General features: G+C 45.6%; 1 protein-coding gene across 6 annotated transcripts in view; it reads left to right on the forward strand.

The window, feature by feature from the left end:
• rapgef1b (Rap guanine nucleotide exchange factor (GEF) 1b) overlaps positions 1–19,087 on the forward strand; it is a 55,660-nt gene that overhangs the window by 12,464 nt on the left and 24,109 nt on the right. For all 6 annotated transcript variants that reach the window (XM_064308781.1, XM_064308782.1, XM_064308780.1 and 3 more), the window contains exons 2-6: positions 15,106–15,251; positions 15,714–15,892; positions 17,627–17,783; positions 18,381–18,469; positions 18,594–18,746. In XM_064308781.1, coding sequence (XP_064164851.1) covers positions 15,106–15,251; positions 15,714–15,892; positions 17,627–17,783; positions 18,381–18,469; positions 18,594–18,746 — 724 coding nt within the window. The remainder of the gene's footprint in view (positions 1–15,105; positions 15,252–15,713; positions 15,893–17,626; positions 17,784–18,380; positions 18,470–18,593; positions 18,747–19,087) is intronic.

Raw genomic sequence — 19,087 nt, forward strand, 5'->3', positions numbered from 1 at the left:
CCTGTAACTCTCCTTACTCAAAGGGGCTCCTGCAGTAAACGCTAGTGTGTCTGGAGGGTATAAAAGCGCTCCGATGCCCTGAACAGTTTACTGATGCGCCAGCAGTCCTCAGAGTTCATTAGACGCGAAACCCGAACCACCGACCCTGGAATAAGCAGTCTTCAAATAGAATAAGGAAGTAGAACTTTGCAATTCCCCTAGGACACACTGACTGAATGTGCTGCTGACCCAATGTCCTGGGCTGGCAGCCCTGTTTTATTGAACAACTGGACACCTCCAAAGGACCACGCACAGACGATGACTGCGTGTGTGTGTGTATCACTCAGTAAAGGGTGTAATTATCACCTGCTCAAGGCATAGTGACCCTCCCCCACTCGACCCCCATGTCAAACCATGCGCTAATGGTCTCCGTACTCACTTTCAGTTCAGTTTGGTTTAAATAAAAATACGCTAATCTGTATTCTCATGGCTGTCATGTACCTGTGTTCACTCATAAAATGCCACCAGTTTCATTTTTAATATGTATTAATGATTTAAGATGTTAAATCCATTTTTTGCGGAAGTTCAGGCTAAAAATGCAGCAGCAGACAAACTGCATTGTGTAGAGGTTGCAGGATAACAGCATACAGTACATAGGATATTCATGATGGAGAGAACATTCCTTAGTTACAGAAGAATGGATGGAGCCTTTGAATTCACCCATAAAGATGCAAGGCATATAAATTTCTGCCTTTCCTGCTGACTCTCAGACCTTGAGGTCATTGTTTTGGGGTTCACAGTTGGTGGGAGAATTTTGAACATACCGCTGTCCCTCCCAGTGAGCCCTCCCAGTCCCACCCACATAATCTCACTCCAGCAGTGCAGTCTGGCTCCGAGCCCTCGCAGAGTAAATAATTTAGCTTCCCACTTCCAGTCATTCTTCGGTGCTGATTAATCTTTCCTGGGACCTGTGAGAGTGACCAAGCCCATGGAGGCTGCAATGATGTCAGACTTCCATAGCTAGGCCAGTGTTATATAGGCATACTGGGAGCTGCACCACAGCCATGTGTTTTGATTTCTCCTCCATAATTTTAAAACGGCTTCCATCGAACTGAAAAAATAAGCATGGTAGCACCATGATATAGCAGCAGAGTATTGTAATTTTAAAAAAGGTTATATTAATTACAATAATAACATGTCCTGTAATATTTTGCCTGGTATATATTTATAGAAGTCATGTGTAACTAATGTAACTATGTGACTACATATATAACTAACTACTGGAGGGAGTAGCCTACTCAAAACCCAGTTTAAATTCATCTGTAGTTAATTAAAGGCAGACTGTGGGGTCTGCAGGCTCTGTCAGATCAGTTATTAAGATTAGAACTTGTGTACAGCCATGCACCCTCCCTATCTGTCCATAGCGTGCATCTAATTTTGCATTGTAGCAGAGCTCATTATTATCCAGTGTTCTCGTCTTGAATGATCACATGACTGATAATCGCAGCAGTCACACACGGCTTATGAGCATCCTGATGGACACAAGGGCACTGCATGCTGCGCATGGAAGAAGGATATTGAGACATTACTTGAGATCTGTAGATCAGCCATGGTGTTCTGGGAGGAGAAAGTGGTGGACTAGTTACAATGCGACTGTGAGAGAAGCTCCCCTGACCAGCTTTTCACATGGTGAACTGCTCTTTCTGTGTCTCCTCTGCCAGTGTGTACCACAGGGCCTTTGAGAGGGGCCTTTATGGAGAGACATGGCCATCACTGAAGAAACATTAGCAGAGCTTACCAGGGGGATTCGTGTGCGTGGGGCATGAACAGACCACACCTTGGTGTGCCAGAAGGTGGTAGAAGTGACTGGAGGAGAGCGAGTTAGCAGGAAGTGTGTGGCGCTCTGGCTCTTAACTGTAGTTTGGGCCCAGCTTTGTTGAGAGCAGACCGTGGCACTGCAGTACTGGCTGCCACTGTTCTCAGCCATGGCAGGAGAGAGGGCTGTGTGAAAGGGAACGCTGGCAGAAGTCCAGCAGGCGCAAAATAGCAAATGTCTTAAGGCAGCTCCCATACCAAGCACCTCCAATAAAGCTATGTTTACGATCCTGTCTTCACTTTGAATGTAGCAGCAAAAGATATTGAGCACATAGATCTGTGAATTGATGGTAGGTCATATGTTGTGAAGTAATGTGATGGAAATTAAATCAGAAGCCTCCACTGTGAGCTGGCTGGGAATGATGTGGAAACTGGCACTTACTGTCTGTTATGAAGTGTTAAATCTAGTGAAAATTAGCCATTGGTATGGAAGCCCTATTGCCATGGGGATCTTCTCTTTTCAGATGACTATCTGTGGTGGATGACCGCTGATGAGTTTTAGTTTCGCTTTGACTGGCAGTAATGTATTGGGATGGAAAGAGGATGTCATTGAGGTTACTCTGCAGTCTGACGAAGCTTTGGTTTTTAGTCCATCCTACTGCCTCACCATCTGTATTCAACATGCTAGGCATTACAGAGGCTGCCAAATATGTGTACGACGTCATATTAAGAACAATCTGTGAATCTCTGGGGTGTTAAATGACAGTTAAATCAGCACATTCCTCTGCTGCCCACTCTCATAATTGAGGCTGATTCAGAGAGTTGAATTGCAGCCCGCTGCCCCAGGTCCCCATTTTGGCTCTGAGTTTTAAATTGAACTCCTCTTCCATTCTGTTAGACCCATCCTGCCGGCTTCACAGCTGCCCTGCTCTCTCTACTGTCACCCAGTGTGGAGATGGCGGGGACTGCACTCATCTGGGCCAGCACATGCTAGGCAGCCCGCTCCAGAATGGGGTCCACTGCAGAGCGGATCTTGGAGTTCCCTGCTGGGAAGTCGGTGAACGCCTCCCAGGCTTTTACATTTGATCTACACTGGGGGAACTCTGCCCTGTGAAAATAACTACAGTAACAACAAGAGGCATTAGACAGAGCTCACCCAGCCTGATAATGACTGTTGCTGCCCTGCCATGGCAGCGGTTGAGGCATCAGCCCCTGTAGCGCTGGCTTTTCCAGGCGCATCATCACATCTCAGCAGGGAGGATGGCCCCTCGCTGCTGTTCCCTGTTTGCTCTGAACCCCCAGAGTTTCAGCAGAACAAGGCTGGTTCCACATTAATTACTCCTGCCCCACTGTATGAGTGTGCTTATATGTCATGGCTACAACTTGAAACTACTGATTTATAAGAAACTTTCTGTGCAGGGTTTAACTTTGAAGCTTTGCTATTGAAAGCCATCTTAGATAAGCATCACATTTCTTTAAATATGAAAATATAGTACAGTGGTTGAATCTGCATAAAGGGTCTCACCACCCTTAAAACTGTCTAAACCAGCTATTGCCTCAGATCTTCAGATTGCATGTTCTTGCTCCCTGGTTTGTTCTCTGTGTTTAGATGGCACAGACCTGATCATCTAAGACTAGTTGTATTCCTGTTAAATCACAGCTTGGCTTTGACCCCAGTGGTTGAGCAGGTGAAGCAGCATAAAGCATCTGAAGGCCTGGCAGTGTGCAACCACAAGATGTGTGCATCTTGCGATTTGGGTCACAACATCAATCCCTTGAATGGGTGCATGTGCCATGAAATTGAGTTGAAGCCCTTTTTGTTCAGGCTGTTATCTTAATGTCTTTTAATAACCCCTTTGGCAGTGCGGAGGGCTTGGGATGTTTGTTTGGCAGCCCAGGCCGAACGAGGGAGACCATTGTATTTCGGCTGATTGTGAGTGTGTGAATAAATGTGTGTCAGTGCAGATAAGTGCTCTGGGACCCTAGAAGGTGGGTGAAATTCGGCATGCTTTGGGCATGGCTATAATACACCCAGAGATGAATCTGTGGCCTTTCCCTGAGGCAACTGCTTTACACAAACCACCCACTGTCTGACAAGGCTTTACATCATAGAATGTGCATTTTAAGTGCTTCAACCCCGTGTATAAGTCATAAAGGGTTTTAAGTGCCGAAGTCATTCCTAAAAATGCAGACTGACGTTCCTCACATGTATAGTCTGAAGGCCTCATCTCACTGCTCTCACTGTGTCTGTACTCAGCACATCATAAGTTTGCACGTTTATGTTTGTTCGTGTCACACCTCTCTCCCCTCTGGCCCAATAGAGTTTTGCATTCAGGGGACTAGACTAGTTTTGCATTCAGGGTTTAGAATGGGAAAAGGCTGTAGGGCAATCCAGGGGTTGATGCCAGCATGCAGGAGTGCAGAGAGGGTGAATGACAAGTTTTGGAATAACTACACCCAAGCACTGGTGGTGACTGAGGTGCAAGAAGGAAGTCACTCTTGATTCTGCCAGAGGAGAAGTAAGAGCAGTTTTTGAGCTGCGTTCCCATAACACCAGCCGTATTTCTCTGGACCCCGGGGGAACACCGTTTCCGGTGCCCTTTCGCAACAAGAAGAATTTCTCGCTTGGTGGTTTGGACAGCGCAGAATGATTTCTTGCAGAAAATCCTCTCGGATTGCTCGATAAATGTGTGATTGCCTCAAAAGTTGTGTGACTGACATACAAAATTTGGTCTGTCTTAATTAAGGTCTTGGATTAAGCAGCGCAGCGTGTTGCCGTCTGTTGCCATTGCTCTTCTGTTACAGGGAACTGCTATTGGGGGATGAAAGCCACGGTAGATCCACATCTGCATTGCGTCTGGGAAAGTGCTATACGAATGCATTCATTCTTGCATTGTCAACTCAGATATGCTAGGCAATGGTTATAAAATGGCAGTAGATTTTTAAAAGGATGCCTGCCCGCCAGTCCTGTTTTGCTTTCCTCATTCAAATGAAAGACGAGTCAAGGGACCTGGTGCCATTTTCAATTAAACATGGAGCCAAAAAAAAAACAAGGAGAGCATGTGGAAAAGAATCGATTTGAATATACGTTTAACTTGTTGGATGTCATCATAATTTGACACGGAGGTGTATGAAAACAAGTAGTGTGAAGAGCACCGCTTTAATGGGGGGCTACCTGTCCACTTTGATGTTGCACGAGAGCTCTTTTCTGTTTGAATAGATTTGGCATGCCTTTTCAGTTGTTTTTCCCTTTGGCCCTCAGTATGGTATGCCATGGCTTACGTGTGCCACGCCCTTAAATGCAGTAGACATACGCTGCTTTGCACGTGGCACCATGACTCCAGGCGCTCAGTGTGCTGCTTTGCTTTTCCCCTCTCCCAGATAATCAACACGCCATTAGAGGGAAGCATCACTGCCTCTGGCAGTTGGTGGCCTGTTAGTTTGTACTTTCCACTGCAGAACACATATTGATTTAGCGCGCTCTGGATCTTTTTGTGATGGCACAGTGTGTGCCTTCAGTGATTCCCACAAAGGTGCAGGCTGACTTTGGGTTTAAATGTCTGTTTTTCTCTGTTTTCATACTTACATGTATTATTCAGTGTGATGGTGAGCATGGTCACCTAGAGCCGATGCTGTCTCAGATGTTGGGTCTGTTGAACCTTCTCCCCCTCGTCTCATTTCTTTTACGTTGTTGTCCTTCAGTGGGCCTACCTTTTATGTCTGCATTCTGCTCTTGTGCTGTCACTTCTTTCCAAAATACCTCAAATATGATTCCCTTGCAGCATCTCTCTCCAGCGTGATCCCACCTACTAATCCTTTTAACTTTGCCCTTTGTCAAATTTGTTAGCTTTGGTGAATGATAGCGGGTTCCCAGAAGGAAATGCAAGCTTCTGAATTTGCTTCTTGTTTGATCATTTCATGTAATTCTGGATGAACTAGAACGTCCATTGGCTGTATATACTGTAGAGTTTACACGTATTTGCTCGGGACAAGAATGTCGAATGTTTCCTTTTCAAAATGTCTGCGGCCAATACGATTTGGAATGACTCTTTTGTTCTGGAATGGTCTCTGACCACTCCAGGACCTTTTATAGTAACGCAGACCGAACCTTGTGAATGTTTTATTTTAATCCACAAGGCGATAGGTGAAGTTGGAGTAAATGGGCATATCATCCTTCCTGCTCAGCCTAGAGGAATGTTTGTCAAATGCATCTCAACTCTTCACTGTACAAGTTATTATTAATTAATTTGTCATCTAAACTCAGGGACGTTTTCCATTTTTTTGTTAAATTTATTTGATGCTATGTCCTTGGTGTTATTCATCTCGAATCTACTTCACTTCCCTAGGGCAAGGTGCAATCTTAGTTTAAGATGGAGGGCCACATTAATCGGTTTCCTTAATTGAGTGCTGGTTTGCTTGTTTAATGGTTTGGGGTTTTTTTTTCAACAAACATTTTTTTAATCAAATTGCATGATTTACTGGATTTGTTCTCTGGACTTTCTTACCTTGGTTATCAGCTTGTTATCATCTCCAGTTGGAGTTCCCCAGTTCTACAAAACACCTACCTTTACCCTATTTTTGTTATTTGATGGACCTGTATCAAATGGCAGGTGTTGCATTCCCCATGTTTTAGTATTGTGTGTAAGCCTGTGCCTTTTTATTAATCTAGCCATTTTAAAATGCTGCCTCAGCCCACACACAGTTCAGAGATGAAAGCTTTGACTGATTGGGAATGTAGTAATTTCATACTAAAAATTCCACGCCAGTCCCTACCGCCAGACCTAGAAATAGACATGCACTGCTTTTCAAATGGCACTGCTACTCCGGGCACTAAGTGCAATCTGTGTGATGTGGATAATTGATTTATCTGCGGTTATTTTTACCATTTGGTCACCTCCAGTGAGTCACTAGATTCTGTTCGCTTGAGTAACACCATCATCTAATTGACATTTCCTTCGCTGCCTACTGGAACGGATGCACAGAACCCAAAGTTTATGCCAACACATTCTTTTCTTATTTGTGAATTGGGAGGTGGCTTGTGTACGCACGTGTGGGGCGGGGTGATGTGTTTGGGGGCAGTGTGGGCGGGACAGTGCGAAGCCTCAGCAGAGGAAGACTCACTCAGGATGTAGTGGGGGCGGTGCAGGGCGTGCCGCTCGATTTGTATCCACCAACACAACAATATCACTTCCTCTACACCTCTGTGTCCCACTGTAGCTTATTGCTTTCTCGCACTTTCAACGCTGAAAAGGGGGAACTGTGTGGAAGGGTTTCGCTATTATTTTTGTTAATTTGGGAAAAATTGCAACAGTAGTGCAGATAATTTGCACGAGGTAAAACAATTTCCTGTTGTTTTATTGCACAACCCTTAATCCATGTCCCTTGCCTGCATTCCGTCTTTTCCAAGGTCAGAGGTCATCTAAAGAGGCAGAACAGTCCATTTGTCCTCTGGTCTGTTTGCGTCTTTCCAGATTGCTACAGAGGCCGAGATGGGAGAGCATTTTCCCACTATTTCTGTGCTGCCTGTGAGCTCGATATTCAAGCAGTCAGTGACTGTGTCGAAATGCACAACATCTAAAGTTGCTTGTAGGTTTTTGTAATTTGTTCTAATGGAAAATAATTTTTTGTTGACATTGATGTGGACCTGCATACCGGTCAGCTCGGCAGGTTAGCAGCTGTTTCCCTGAGAATACGTCTGCAGGTATGTGTGCTTTTGCATAAGCTCAGATTGAGACGTAGCGGTTGTGTAACTGAATCTTTCCCCTTTGACACTCTGGTGCACAGCAAGTATTTATAGCCACTCTTTGCTTGCATTCTGCGTATGGTATATCAGGAGGTGTGATGACAACAGCCGCCTTACTTCCTGCTGCTTTGTCCGGCTGTGGTGGTGCCTGTGCGATTAGAGCCTCTGTTTAGAGAGCAGTTTTGAGCTGCTTCGTCCTTTTCCTGTCCTTTTTCAGTGTCTGTGCCACCACGTTCAGTTTGTCACCGTCCCTAGGAAGGCCCCAGCCTAACCCATCAGGAGAAATGGAGGATAAGCTTAGCCTTTGCCATTTTAGCTGCAAGCATCTGCACGTTCTCACGGTGCTGTAAGTGGTTTGGAGTTTTGACACCTCATCACATTTCAGACCACAGCCTTTAGTTACTCAGCAGATGACATTAGCAGCAGTGCAACTTCTGTTGTCATGGTTTTGCCCTTGTGCATGGCAACAGTGGTGAAGAGGGGGCCCCGAGGAGAGTGCCCCAGGAGTGTGCAGAGTGAGCTGCAGTCACCTGTTCCCTTGGCATGAAGCTCACCTACCTCAGGTTTTCACTTACACTCTTTTAAACCTTGTGCCTGCAGAAGTGCCCATTTCAGACGCTCTTGCCAGTTTTATGGAAAATGAGTGCCACTGAACAACAGCGTCTGCAGTATAACTTTAATAAAATCTCACTCATTCAAAAATGGTTGTGAGGAATGAGCTTTTTTTCTGGTTTAAAATGTGCTAGTCTTTCCCTTGTGCTTTATGTGAGATCAGGTCTTTTATACAGTTCTATGCACAGCCTGCCATTTCAATCCACTGAGGGAAACTTAGTCAGACAGTGTTTCCATTTAAAAACCCACTTGAGTGTTATATCTTATAAATCAAATAAAGTGGCTGCCCAGAAGTCAAAACTCCGGTGCTTAATTTGCAGCATATTTTTTGAAAGACTTGAATTGGTCTCTGTAATTTCTGTTGAATTGAATTGAAAAGTGTATTTTGGTGTAAAAAAAGAATATTATAATGTTAAAAATAACAGTGAAACCTGTTGCATACTTTACCTGCTTCTAGTTACTTCTGTCTCTTTTCAAACCAATCTACAGATTCTTCCTGAGTTGCTAAACTTGCTATTATCAACCCCAGTGGCCCTTTATGTAGTCTGCATTCTGGTGTAAGCAGAAGGCCAAGTTTACTCAGCCTTATTGTTAATAATGCATTCTGAAGGATATTAACTTTGTAGTGTAATATTTGAAGGACACATCAGATGGTTGTCTACCTCGTCTTGAGTTCAGCAATCACAGTATTAAGCAGCAGGGTCAATACAGCCTGTCCTATTGACCCAAAGCTCCCTAAATAATGAAATGCAGCGCATTTGCAGAGCAGGGGATGCGGGCCTTGCGCATTTTGGGTTAGCCCATTTTCCAAAGTGGATCCACTCGAGGCTCAGCTGACCAGCAGCTGAGTAGCTTTGCACAGTAACTTCCATAAGAGCACACAGCACTGGAGGCCGCTGCTAGGCTGCTGTGCCCACTGTCAGACTTTACACAGCTTCTCCCCGTTCGCCCGCACCCTCCGACCTGAAGCAGCGGTGCTGACATCACTGCGTCTCCATGACAGCGGGCGACAACAGCCCACTGAGAGTGGAGTTAATCAGGAGGGAGAGAGAGGTGGAGAGGAAGGCAGGGAGACTGATAATGGGGTCTTATGCAGTGTATTACTAAATGAAATAAATGTGGGCTAAAGATTGTGAGGCACTCTTCAGTACTTTCACACACTGACTATATTCTACATTCAGCGTCATCTTTCCTTCAGAAAGACTGCTTAAATGGCCATTGCATGGAACTGGCTGCTGTAAGCTCTTGGCAGTGCTGTGTAATCACTCTTGCTGCACCACTGAGGCAAACCATCACTACTGTTGCATTAGCCTGGTCATGCTTAAGGAGAAGTAGGTCCCAGTTCTGCTGAAGGACTGACCTCAGTTGACTCCTGTCACATCTTACATCACGTTGCATTTTAGAATCCACGCGTCTGCCTTGGAGTCATATGAGTTTCACGTCTAGTCTGTCAACAATTCAGTTATAGGTATCATCTTAGCTCAAAGACTTCAGATCTGTGTGTGTTACTGGTAATACCATTGCAGAGGTGCGTTCAAGTTCAGCGAACGTTTGCAAACTATTTCAAACTTTTTTCTGTTAGCTTTGTGTTCGCCGCGAACGTTTGCAAACATAAGCGAATGGTCTGAAAAGTTAGTTTGCGCAAACAATTCCCAGATGGGTATTTCAATTGAAGATGCCGTTAAGTGTGATCAGTTTTTTCAATAATGTTATTGCTAACGCTAGCCAATGTTATTATTGTTCGCTAGCTAGCTATTGTTTTTTATCATCGATGATCACAGAAGCGGCTGTGAGTACAAACACTCTCGTCGCAATGTCTGTTTATGTTTAATGCAAACAATTTGGAATGTTCGTAAAAAGCCGTTCAAATTGAACTGTTCAAAGAAAACATGCTTTTTGCTGTACTGTTTGGGTGTGTCCGTTTATGTCTGGTGCTGTGTTTCTGTGTTAATATATGTATGTGCTGTGTGTGTGTGCGCGCGTGTGTAAGTGTGTGTAAGGGTGCCCTGGCTCTCTTGAGGCTGAGTCATCATGACTTCCGTGTCCAGGCTGGCCACATCTCATTATCATATTTCCTCTGCTGTGTAGCACAGGCTGGCTTATGAGCTGTGAACGGCAGGCATGCCGCACATGGGCTCACAGTGAATGTGAACCAGAGGGAATAAGCACACGCTCATTTAGAGCACGCTCATTTAAGGTCGTAATAAACGAGAGACAGCGCATTTAATCAGGCCCGTTTTTCCAGGTACAGCCCTCGAGGGGCCTCCCTGTTGGATTTGGCAGAGAAGACGGTGCCACCCATCATCTTCAGTCCTGTTCAGCATCAGAGTGCTCACTCAGGCACCACATAAACAGGCTGTTCCTGGGGGGTGAACAGCGCATGACAGACAACTTGAGCCCCTGGCTTTACTCAGGCCTCCACGCTCCTCCTGACACTCTGGACAGGAAGCAGCAGCTCCACAGACCTGGAGTGAGGTTGTTGTTTTGCCCTAGAAGCCCTTGTTTGAAGGGTGAGTCTGGGGCTCTGTTGCAGACCTGTGAGTCCTTGCTGAGGAGAAACAGTCTTGTGGTTTCAGAATACAGGCTCTGCGAGCATCAAACCGTGACACGGCGTAAGGCTAGTGCGGAGGAGGCTGTGTTCTGCGAATGCCGAGTGTGTTTCACACCACAGACCTCAGGGCCGTGTGCTCTTCTCAGAACCGTGCTCGGCATTTTCACACTTTAAAAAATAAATAAAATACCCCCCCCCCCCCCAGAACCGTGCTCGGCATTTTCACACTTTAAAAAATAAATAAAATACCCCCCCCCCCACCCACTTACTGCTAATTGAGCAATAATTTCCCTATAGAAACTATGCTCCTAATTGGATAATGAGCCTCTGACATTAAGTCTGGGCCTGTCTTGCTGGAAGTCTGCCCCAGCCCAGTGAAGCAACGCGTGGGTTTTCTCAGCAAACTGTGTAGTTTACTGTGGCGCCGCCGATGCGACTTCTCTCTCTTGGGTGCCGTAAGGAAGAAATCTGGCAAACCACACTCCTGCCAAATCTGCTCTAACTGGACCCCTTTGGCCCTGACATTTCACCCAAAGATGTGAAGTCTAACAGTCCCCCTCCAAACCCCTGGCTGTTTTCTCCAAATCCCAGCTGTGGATGGAGCTTTATCAGTCAGTACACCGTAGGGATAATTTCAGCATGCGTTTGTGTGCTTGTCTATGTGGTTGCTGGGTGTTTCACCTCCTAGAAGCTAGAGTTAGTGGTTCACGTTTGTGCCTGCTATTAAAATGAACAAAACAAACAAAATGGCACTCCTGGCGTTCTCACAGAGCGGTCTACCGCACCATGGCTCATTAATAAAACAAAGTGTCTCAATAATTTGCGTAAGACGTGACACTGAAATATTGCGATTGCGGCAAATTTGGAGTATGAGATCATCATTGTTGAATCTAGAAGTCTTGCCCTGGAGATTTGAGACTGGTTTAAAAACTAAGCAAAACAGTGAAACGGCGTACTGCTCAGCCAAACCTGCTTGAGCACACCCACTTTGTTGGGGTTTTTTTTATACGCCTCAGTGGATATTTTTAGACTGCATTCATTGCCACACATGCACATTTGTCTTTGCGCTGTTCCTCCTATCAGTTATGTGAGTGGAGAGGCCTTTGACACAAAGGTCATTGATTCCAATGGAAACAGGAAGGACAGTCAGGCTTGTTTCCCTGCTTCCTTTGCTCTGTCCAACCACTGCAAATTAAACCATTGTAATCTTACCCATTTTGAAAATAAATAGGCCTAGGTCTTCATATTTTGGAAGTATTCTGAAAGTATGTCTCCAAATCTAGTAGCTTTCTCTGTATGGCAGATACTGGTGTACTGGCTTAAGCTTTCCATGTGTGGACTGCTGTGTTGAGTATTTTTGGGCTTTTCAAGTCGTTTCATTTTCTGCTCCTTATAGAAATCCCATGCGCTTACTTCTTTCTCTGCTTTTTTTTCATCTTTGTCAGTGTTCTGTAGCTTGTCAGATTGGCCTGTTCTCAGAAACAGGGTAATATCTATCGTAGAAACTCTTTATTGCTGGTATATTTGTAGTTTAATAGTGTCACTTTAAGTGAGCGACAACACCATTATGTTTTCCACTAAATTAAACGGATGTCTACTGACAATACATACTCAGCACCCGCCTCGCTCTTCCACACGAAGGTACAGTTCTTTTTCTGTTTCTTTTGAACCCGTTTTAGGCAGTCGTGTGAGCTCAATTCGTTCCACTGAAGCATGTGTGCTAAGCCCCACTGTGACTAATTTAGCCTGTAGTCAGAAATGACTTCACTCTTAGCAGAGGGGTTGGTCCTACTGCAAGTCTAGCCTGGAGGCAGTCTCTGTGATCCTGTTCGCTGCAAAGGAGGGCATGTTTGACTTGAGGCAGACAGTTTCTGAATGTCTGAACCAGCACCTCCGCTGTGCTGTTCCCGTATCCCCAAGTGATGTGATGACAAGCTTGTGCAATAAAAGGAAAGCCGCGGCTCTGGAGCTTATTTATGCAGTTTGGGCAGAGCTGGTGAATACTTAAAAAGATACACGCGGTTGATCTGTCTCTGAAAGGGACTCAAGTTTGAGAGCAGAGCGCTACAGTAGCGTAGAGGCATCTGGTAGAGTAAATGGCTGTGGTTGCTATGGGACACTGGGCTTTGAGGCAGCTCGTTAGTGGGGTGGAGGGGGGGTTGAGGGGAGTGGTGGAGGGCGGGGTTCAGCAGCCCTCCCACAGGAGACAGCCTGGAGCGAACACAAGGCCTTCGCTTGGCATTGCATCATTGCTCACACACCCTCTCCCAGGGAGCTGCCCCACTGCAAGCCAGCACACGCCCACACATTTACAGGAACTGCACCTCTTTGTGTCCCGGCCCTTGTGTTGTAAATACGTCTCTGTCTGCTATACGGCCACATTGGGAAAGGCAGTCTCTCAGTTGCCATGAGAACAGTTGTACGTGGTATTAAGGTATGATTCAGATGTTACACAGGAAGTTGTGCCGACAGAGGAACAACAATAGTCAAATCTGCAATGTTACTGGCTGCAGATAGCCTAATAGATAAGAATAAATGTGTGATGATGCTTTAAGAGTAGCTGTGGGCAGGAAGACATGATTAAGACATTGCTGAGAATTTCTTTTACATAGAAAATAACCCCGTTTCTCACCTCCTGCTCTGTGGTTTCCACAAGGGGCTTTCTGAGTCGCATTACAAATGACAGAGTGGCAAAGCTGGAGTGGAAATGACATCTGGTCTGGGGAACATGCAGCTAGAGAAATGTGATGATTCGTAACCTCCCCCAAACATTCAGAAAGCCCACTTCATTGATCTTCTGAAAGTGTCTCAGGTATTTTCTGTAGACTGGGTAGTGAAAGAACACTGCTCTTTGTGGAGTGAGGCCTGGCTTGGACACTGCTGCCTCTGGACCTTGTTTGGCCTGGGCTGGAGATGAGGTTTAGAGCATGCAGGAGCACTCTGTTTGGCCAGAGACACAGATTCTTGCACCTCAAACACACATACTTGCAGAGTCTGAAACAGATGCACATGTAGAGATACACTCTGGCTCAGACACACATGAACATAAGCATGTTCAGGCTCAAATACATTGACACACACATTATGGAGAGATCCACCATGCACGACTTACACAGTCTTGAACAGGCACACATCTTGCTATTTATACACATAAAGATGCTCAGTATCATACTATGTTTACGAAATGGGTATGTATGTTACCTGCAGTTATCCAGATAGACGTGTGTGAATGCTCGCTCTGGCCCTTGTGAGCAGTGGCCCTCACTAATTAGAACGCACACGTTTCTGTATGAACCGAGTCATCGGTAAACGAATGTGACTGCTGCTTGCAGACTACAGGGGCTGTAATACTGGGACTGTTCTCGGTAAACACGATTCGACTCTGCTCACTCATTGATTTTCTGACAGTTAACAAGCTTTACTCAGGGGATGGGGTCAGTGGATGCCAGGCATGTGCCAGCTAAGCTCGATTTTAATGCCTCTCCCAGCTACAGCTCAAAGAGAGAGAGAGGCACACAGAGGGAGAGAGTCAGAAAGAGAATGTGTTTTGTTTCTCTTTTTTGTAGAGAATACCTTATCCAGTGGCTTACATGGATGAGAGCTTGCCCTACAGATGGATAAAATTCCACTGTAAAATTGTCATTCCTGACTCAGGTGTTGTTTTCTGTTTATCCTCACGTTGTTCTGTCTTGTTCCTGTCCGGTGATTGTGGGGTGAGATTCTCCAGGGAGCAGACTGGCAGAGCTGCTCTCGTGCATCTCTAAATCTCTACAGCCCATTCTGAGATGGCAGCAAAGAGGAGATAAATTAATCTGCTGTGAAACTACTTGCGGTGTAACGATACATCAATCTGGAACAGTGTATCAGTTCAAAGGGGAAAGATCCGATCCGCTCGATACAATACGCAAAAATCGATCCGTGTCGCTATGAATCATAGCAAAACAACTATTTAATTGTCCATAATCTTACGCCAGTTTGCCCTCTAGCAACACTGCCAACATCTTTTTTTATGTTTCCAACTCGACCGCATCACTCTGCTAGTGCCATTTTTCTTCAGTCAAGGTTTTACTCTCAAGCTCATTTTGGTTGTATATATACATTGTAACATTGATTGTCTAGCCTGGTTCTTATGTATTAATTGTTTCTTATTATATCAGATTGTTTTGAATTGTAGCAAAATTTGTGATATCGAACTGTTGCCACGAATCAAAATCTTGTTCTATCAGAGTGAAGCTAGAGGTTTACACTCCTAGAAACTACACTGGGGTTTCCAGCTGTGTGCTGTTATAAGGATGATTTTTTAAATTTATTGTTAAATAATTTAATTTCATCTGCTCTTAGTATGATGCATTTCTTACGCCTCTCTCTCTCTCTCTCTCTCTCTCTCTCTCTCTCTCACTCACAGACTCCCAGCGCTCCCACCTTTCCTCCTTCACCATGAAGCTAATGGACAAGTTCCACTCCCCCAAAATCAAGCGGACGCCCTCCAAGAAAGGGAAGCAGCTGCAGCCAGAGCCGGCGGTCAAAACCACAGAGAAACCTGTCAATAAGGTGTGTGCATCGTGGGAAACTGAGTTTCCTATCGCCCAGGCCGTCCCGCTGCCCTGTTTGCTTATTTTTGTTTTTGTTCATTTTTTTCCTTCCCTGCTTTGTTTTTTTTTTTTTACCATTGTCTGCAAGTGTGTTTCCCATGATCCCTCTACTCACTGTGCTGGCTGCAGTACAGGTGCACTGACAGAGCTCCCACCAAGGAATAATCAGGCCATGAATGGGAGAACTCTACTGGGAGTACCCTAGTTTCCTGAGTTTAACTCAGACCATGGCTTTTGAGGAATTATGCCTTAGAAGTGCGTTAGAACTTAATTGAAGAAAGCTGAATGAAATGGGAATTGTTATAGACACTTGACTGAGTCATAGACACTAGTGTAGTAGATGCTTATCTTTGGAGGAGTTCTACAGTGTTCAATGTGAGGTTCCAGAATGTTCTAACCCCTAACTGGTGCTTGAGTGCAGAAGGTGAGCCGGCTGGAGGAACATGAGAAGGAAGTTGTCAGCGCCTTACGTTACTTCAAAACCATCGTGGACAAAATGGTGGTGGACAAAAAGGTTCTGGAGATGCTGCCAGGCTCCGCCAGCAAGGTGCTGGAGGCCATCCTGCCACTAGTCCAAGTGGAGCCACGGATACAGCACAGGTAGGTGCAGTATGGCCCGGTGGAGAAGGGGGGGAGGCAAAGGTTGTGTCCGGTTGTGTGACTCGGCTGTCAGCTTCTGCGATATTGTTTCATATTCATAATCAATCAATTAATTAATCGTAAGTTTACCATTACATTATGTAACAGACATATTGTATATCCATTCTGAACCATGTAAATGTATCAATTACGTGGTTCTGAATGGATATACACACAAATCAAGGAGTTACCCAAGCACCAGCTAAATGGAGGACTACAGACCTCTGTTTGGCCAGCTACGTTTAGACATGTATTTAAGGTTTGCTAATTAAAAGAAAAAACTTAATTCAACCAAACAATCCTCTAGCTGGATACTATTCTCACCTGCCTGGCTACTCAAAAATTTGAGGACCCCCCCCAACAAACCTGAAGTTTTCTTTGTATGTGGTAACCCACAACAATGCCATGCATACAATGAAGTCCTTTGTATAAAGTTAAGCAGGGCTTTGGTCTGTTGGAAGATTAACTTGATTTGTTGGGTTTTATGCATGCAGAGGCGATGGGGGCATTCACAGGGCAGAAAACTGAACGTGCTTAACCTGTCAGTATTCATCTCCTGCCGTCACACAACGTGGCTCTCACACCTGTAGCACAGGAGTCGACTGAAAACGACAGGCGCTACGTGTTCCCTTCTGACATTTAGCCAGAGCAGCCCTCCCTGATGTAATTCGGTGGGTGGTGGGGTCCTGTTTTGGGAATGAGCAGGATGCTGCTCTTCAGTGGGGGTTTGCCCCGGTGCGGAACAAAGCTGGAAGCCCGCGCGGATATTCCAGGGCCCTGAATCAGCTGCTGCGTGCCCGTACAGGCCGGGACCCCGCCTGCGTCTCGCGGTGCTTTCCCGAATCCCTGCGCAGGGGCCGTCCGCTGCCGGAAAGCTGCGGGCTCCGTGCATAGAGGCACACATTCTTTCTGCCCTCTTATGCGGGCTGAATGCTTCTTTCCTTTCTCCTAAAAAAGGAGTGATGATTGTTTGATGGGTGAGAGGCAATGGAAGATGGCTGTTTTCTCTTTGTAGTCACCACTACCCAGTTTAAACACAGTGTTCCCCCCAAATTTGCCTAAATGGCAAGCTGGTTCTTCTATTAAAATGCCTGAACAGCAAGTCTTCTATTTTACTGTTTTGAGAATATGTAAATAGAATAACCTGTTTCCTCTAACTGGTTGGGATATCGACCAAGTCAGTTTTTGTCATGTTATCATTCTGGAGTAAGTTCAGTAAAAACAACAGCTAATTACCCTGCATTTAGCGGATTTTGTTCATAAATCATTGTAAATATTTTATGTGAATCCTGTACTAATTATAACCTAACCTAGTGCTTAACCTAGTGATGTTTTACATAATTACTAGGTGGCTACATTTGTGTCCCCACTAAAAGAAACATCTTTGTATAACCATACTTATGCATTCAACTTGTAATTTATATACCATTTCACTGGAACATGTGTATGTGTGTTTTTGTTTTAAAAGGGCTGAAATCGATCTTCTGTGAATATCTCTAACATACTCACAGGGAAAAAAATGCCTAAAAACACACACACACACTTTATTGGTACTACCTGTTGTTCTACAGTGCTTCTCTGAAGCTCGGTGCACGTCTGGCTTTTAAATCTGCTCCCTTGTGGACTGAAGGCTCATGACAGTGATCTCTGTCCCACTGAGGCTGACTCTGAGAACCCTCTTCCTCTGTCTTCCAGCTCTGCGGTGTCCTCCTGCCACAACCGTGTGTATCAGAGCCTGGCCAACCTCATCCGCTGGTCTGACCAGGTGATGCTGGAGGGCGTCAACCTGGAGGACAAGGAGACCATCTCAATGGTCACAACGGTCATAAAAGCAGTGCTGGACGGCGTAAAGGTAGTGACAAACACTTCCTCACCTTTCGTCTGTTTGTCACATTGGTCTCTGTTACTTTGTTCAAAAAGCAACACATTAGCCACTGCCCTGGGCTTAGAATACCTACTGGGCTGGAATCAAATCAGTTTATTTTTATATTGCGCTTTCTACAGAGAACTGTCACAAACATGCTTTACAGAGAGCAGGAGGAGAGTTAGGCAGAAGCCAGTCCTGAACTCCCAAAAGCAAACAAGTGAGGTAAAAACTCCCCATTGGGGAGAAAAACACCCAAACAGTGGTGAGCAAATCCCCACGGGGACGAAATCTCTGGAGGAACCCGGCTAGAGGGGAGCCCATCCTCCACTGGAATAATCATGCTTACCCTCTGTTTTTTTTTAAACAAATAAAGTTAGTGCTTTACTTAAAATAACATTTGGAAAAAATAATTTTCGTACCACTTTGCCTCTATATTGTTGATGTACTGTTATTTATCTTGTGTTGACTGGTCTTTGTGGAGCAGACTTAGGAATGGCACACATTCGCTGCTTCGAATCCTTTCGCTCTGCTCTTGAAACGGGTGTGAGCGCTGTTTGAGATGTGCTCGTCTTGCGCTTGCAGGAGCTGGTGAAGCTCACCATAGAGAAACAGGACCATCCCTCGCCCACGTCCCCTGCGAAGCCTGTGCCTCCAGTGGCCAAGCCGGAGAGGTGAGCCGCTGGGACCGGGGCAGTTTTAAAATGGAAAGGTCTCAGTCAGCGGACTGGAGAGGGGCGCGTTGTAGCTCAGACAGGCCGTTTGAGCCAGGCGCACTTCTGTCTTTCCCCTCCTCAGCACTGCAGACCTGCCCCTCAGCGAGAGGGAGAAGGAGATCCTCAGCAAGACCACGCCCAAGGCCCAGTCCGCGGAGGCCCATCCGGACGCGGCGGACGAGGACGTGGCCCCGCCCAAGCCCCCGCTGCCCGGGGTGAAGATACCAGAGTTCAGGTGAGGGCGGAGGATGAAGCGCCGTGTTCTCCCTCCCTTTCAGCCGTCCCCCGCTACCACACGCGAGTGATGTCACAGCTCTGGGCTTCCTGCGGGGGAAGCTCTCCTTCCTGTGGCCTTGGGAACAGTGAAAAGACTGCTTTCATGTAAAGGCTAAACATGGAAAAAATTCAACTGTTAAAACCATTAATCGCCATTTATTCCTGCTTATAGAAGATTGTATGGATATTTATCTTCCAGTACCTGAGATGTACTTGTAAATGTTGCTGTTACTGGCTATAAATGACCAGATTGCAGTGGGCTGCCTATGATTTCTTTTCCTTCAGTAGCGTAGTGGCGCC

The sequence above is a fragment of the Anguilla rostrata genome, chromosome 14, assembly GCF_018555375.3.
Source record: "Anguilla rostrata isolate EN2019 chromosome 14, ASM1855537v3, whole genome shotgun sequence".
NCBI classification, from domain to species: Eukaryota; Metazoa; Chordata; class Actinopteri; order Anguilliformes; family Anguillidae; genus Anguilla; species Anguilla rostrata.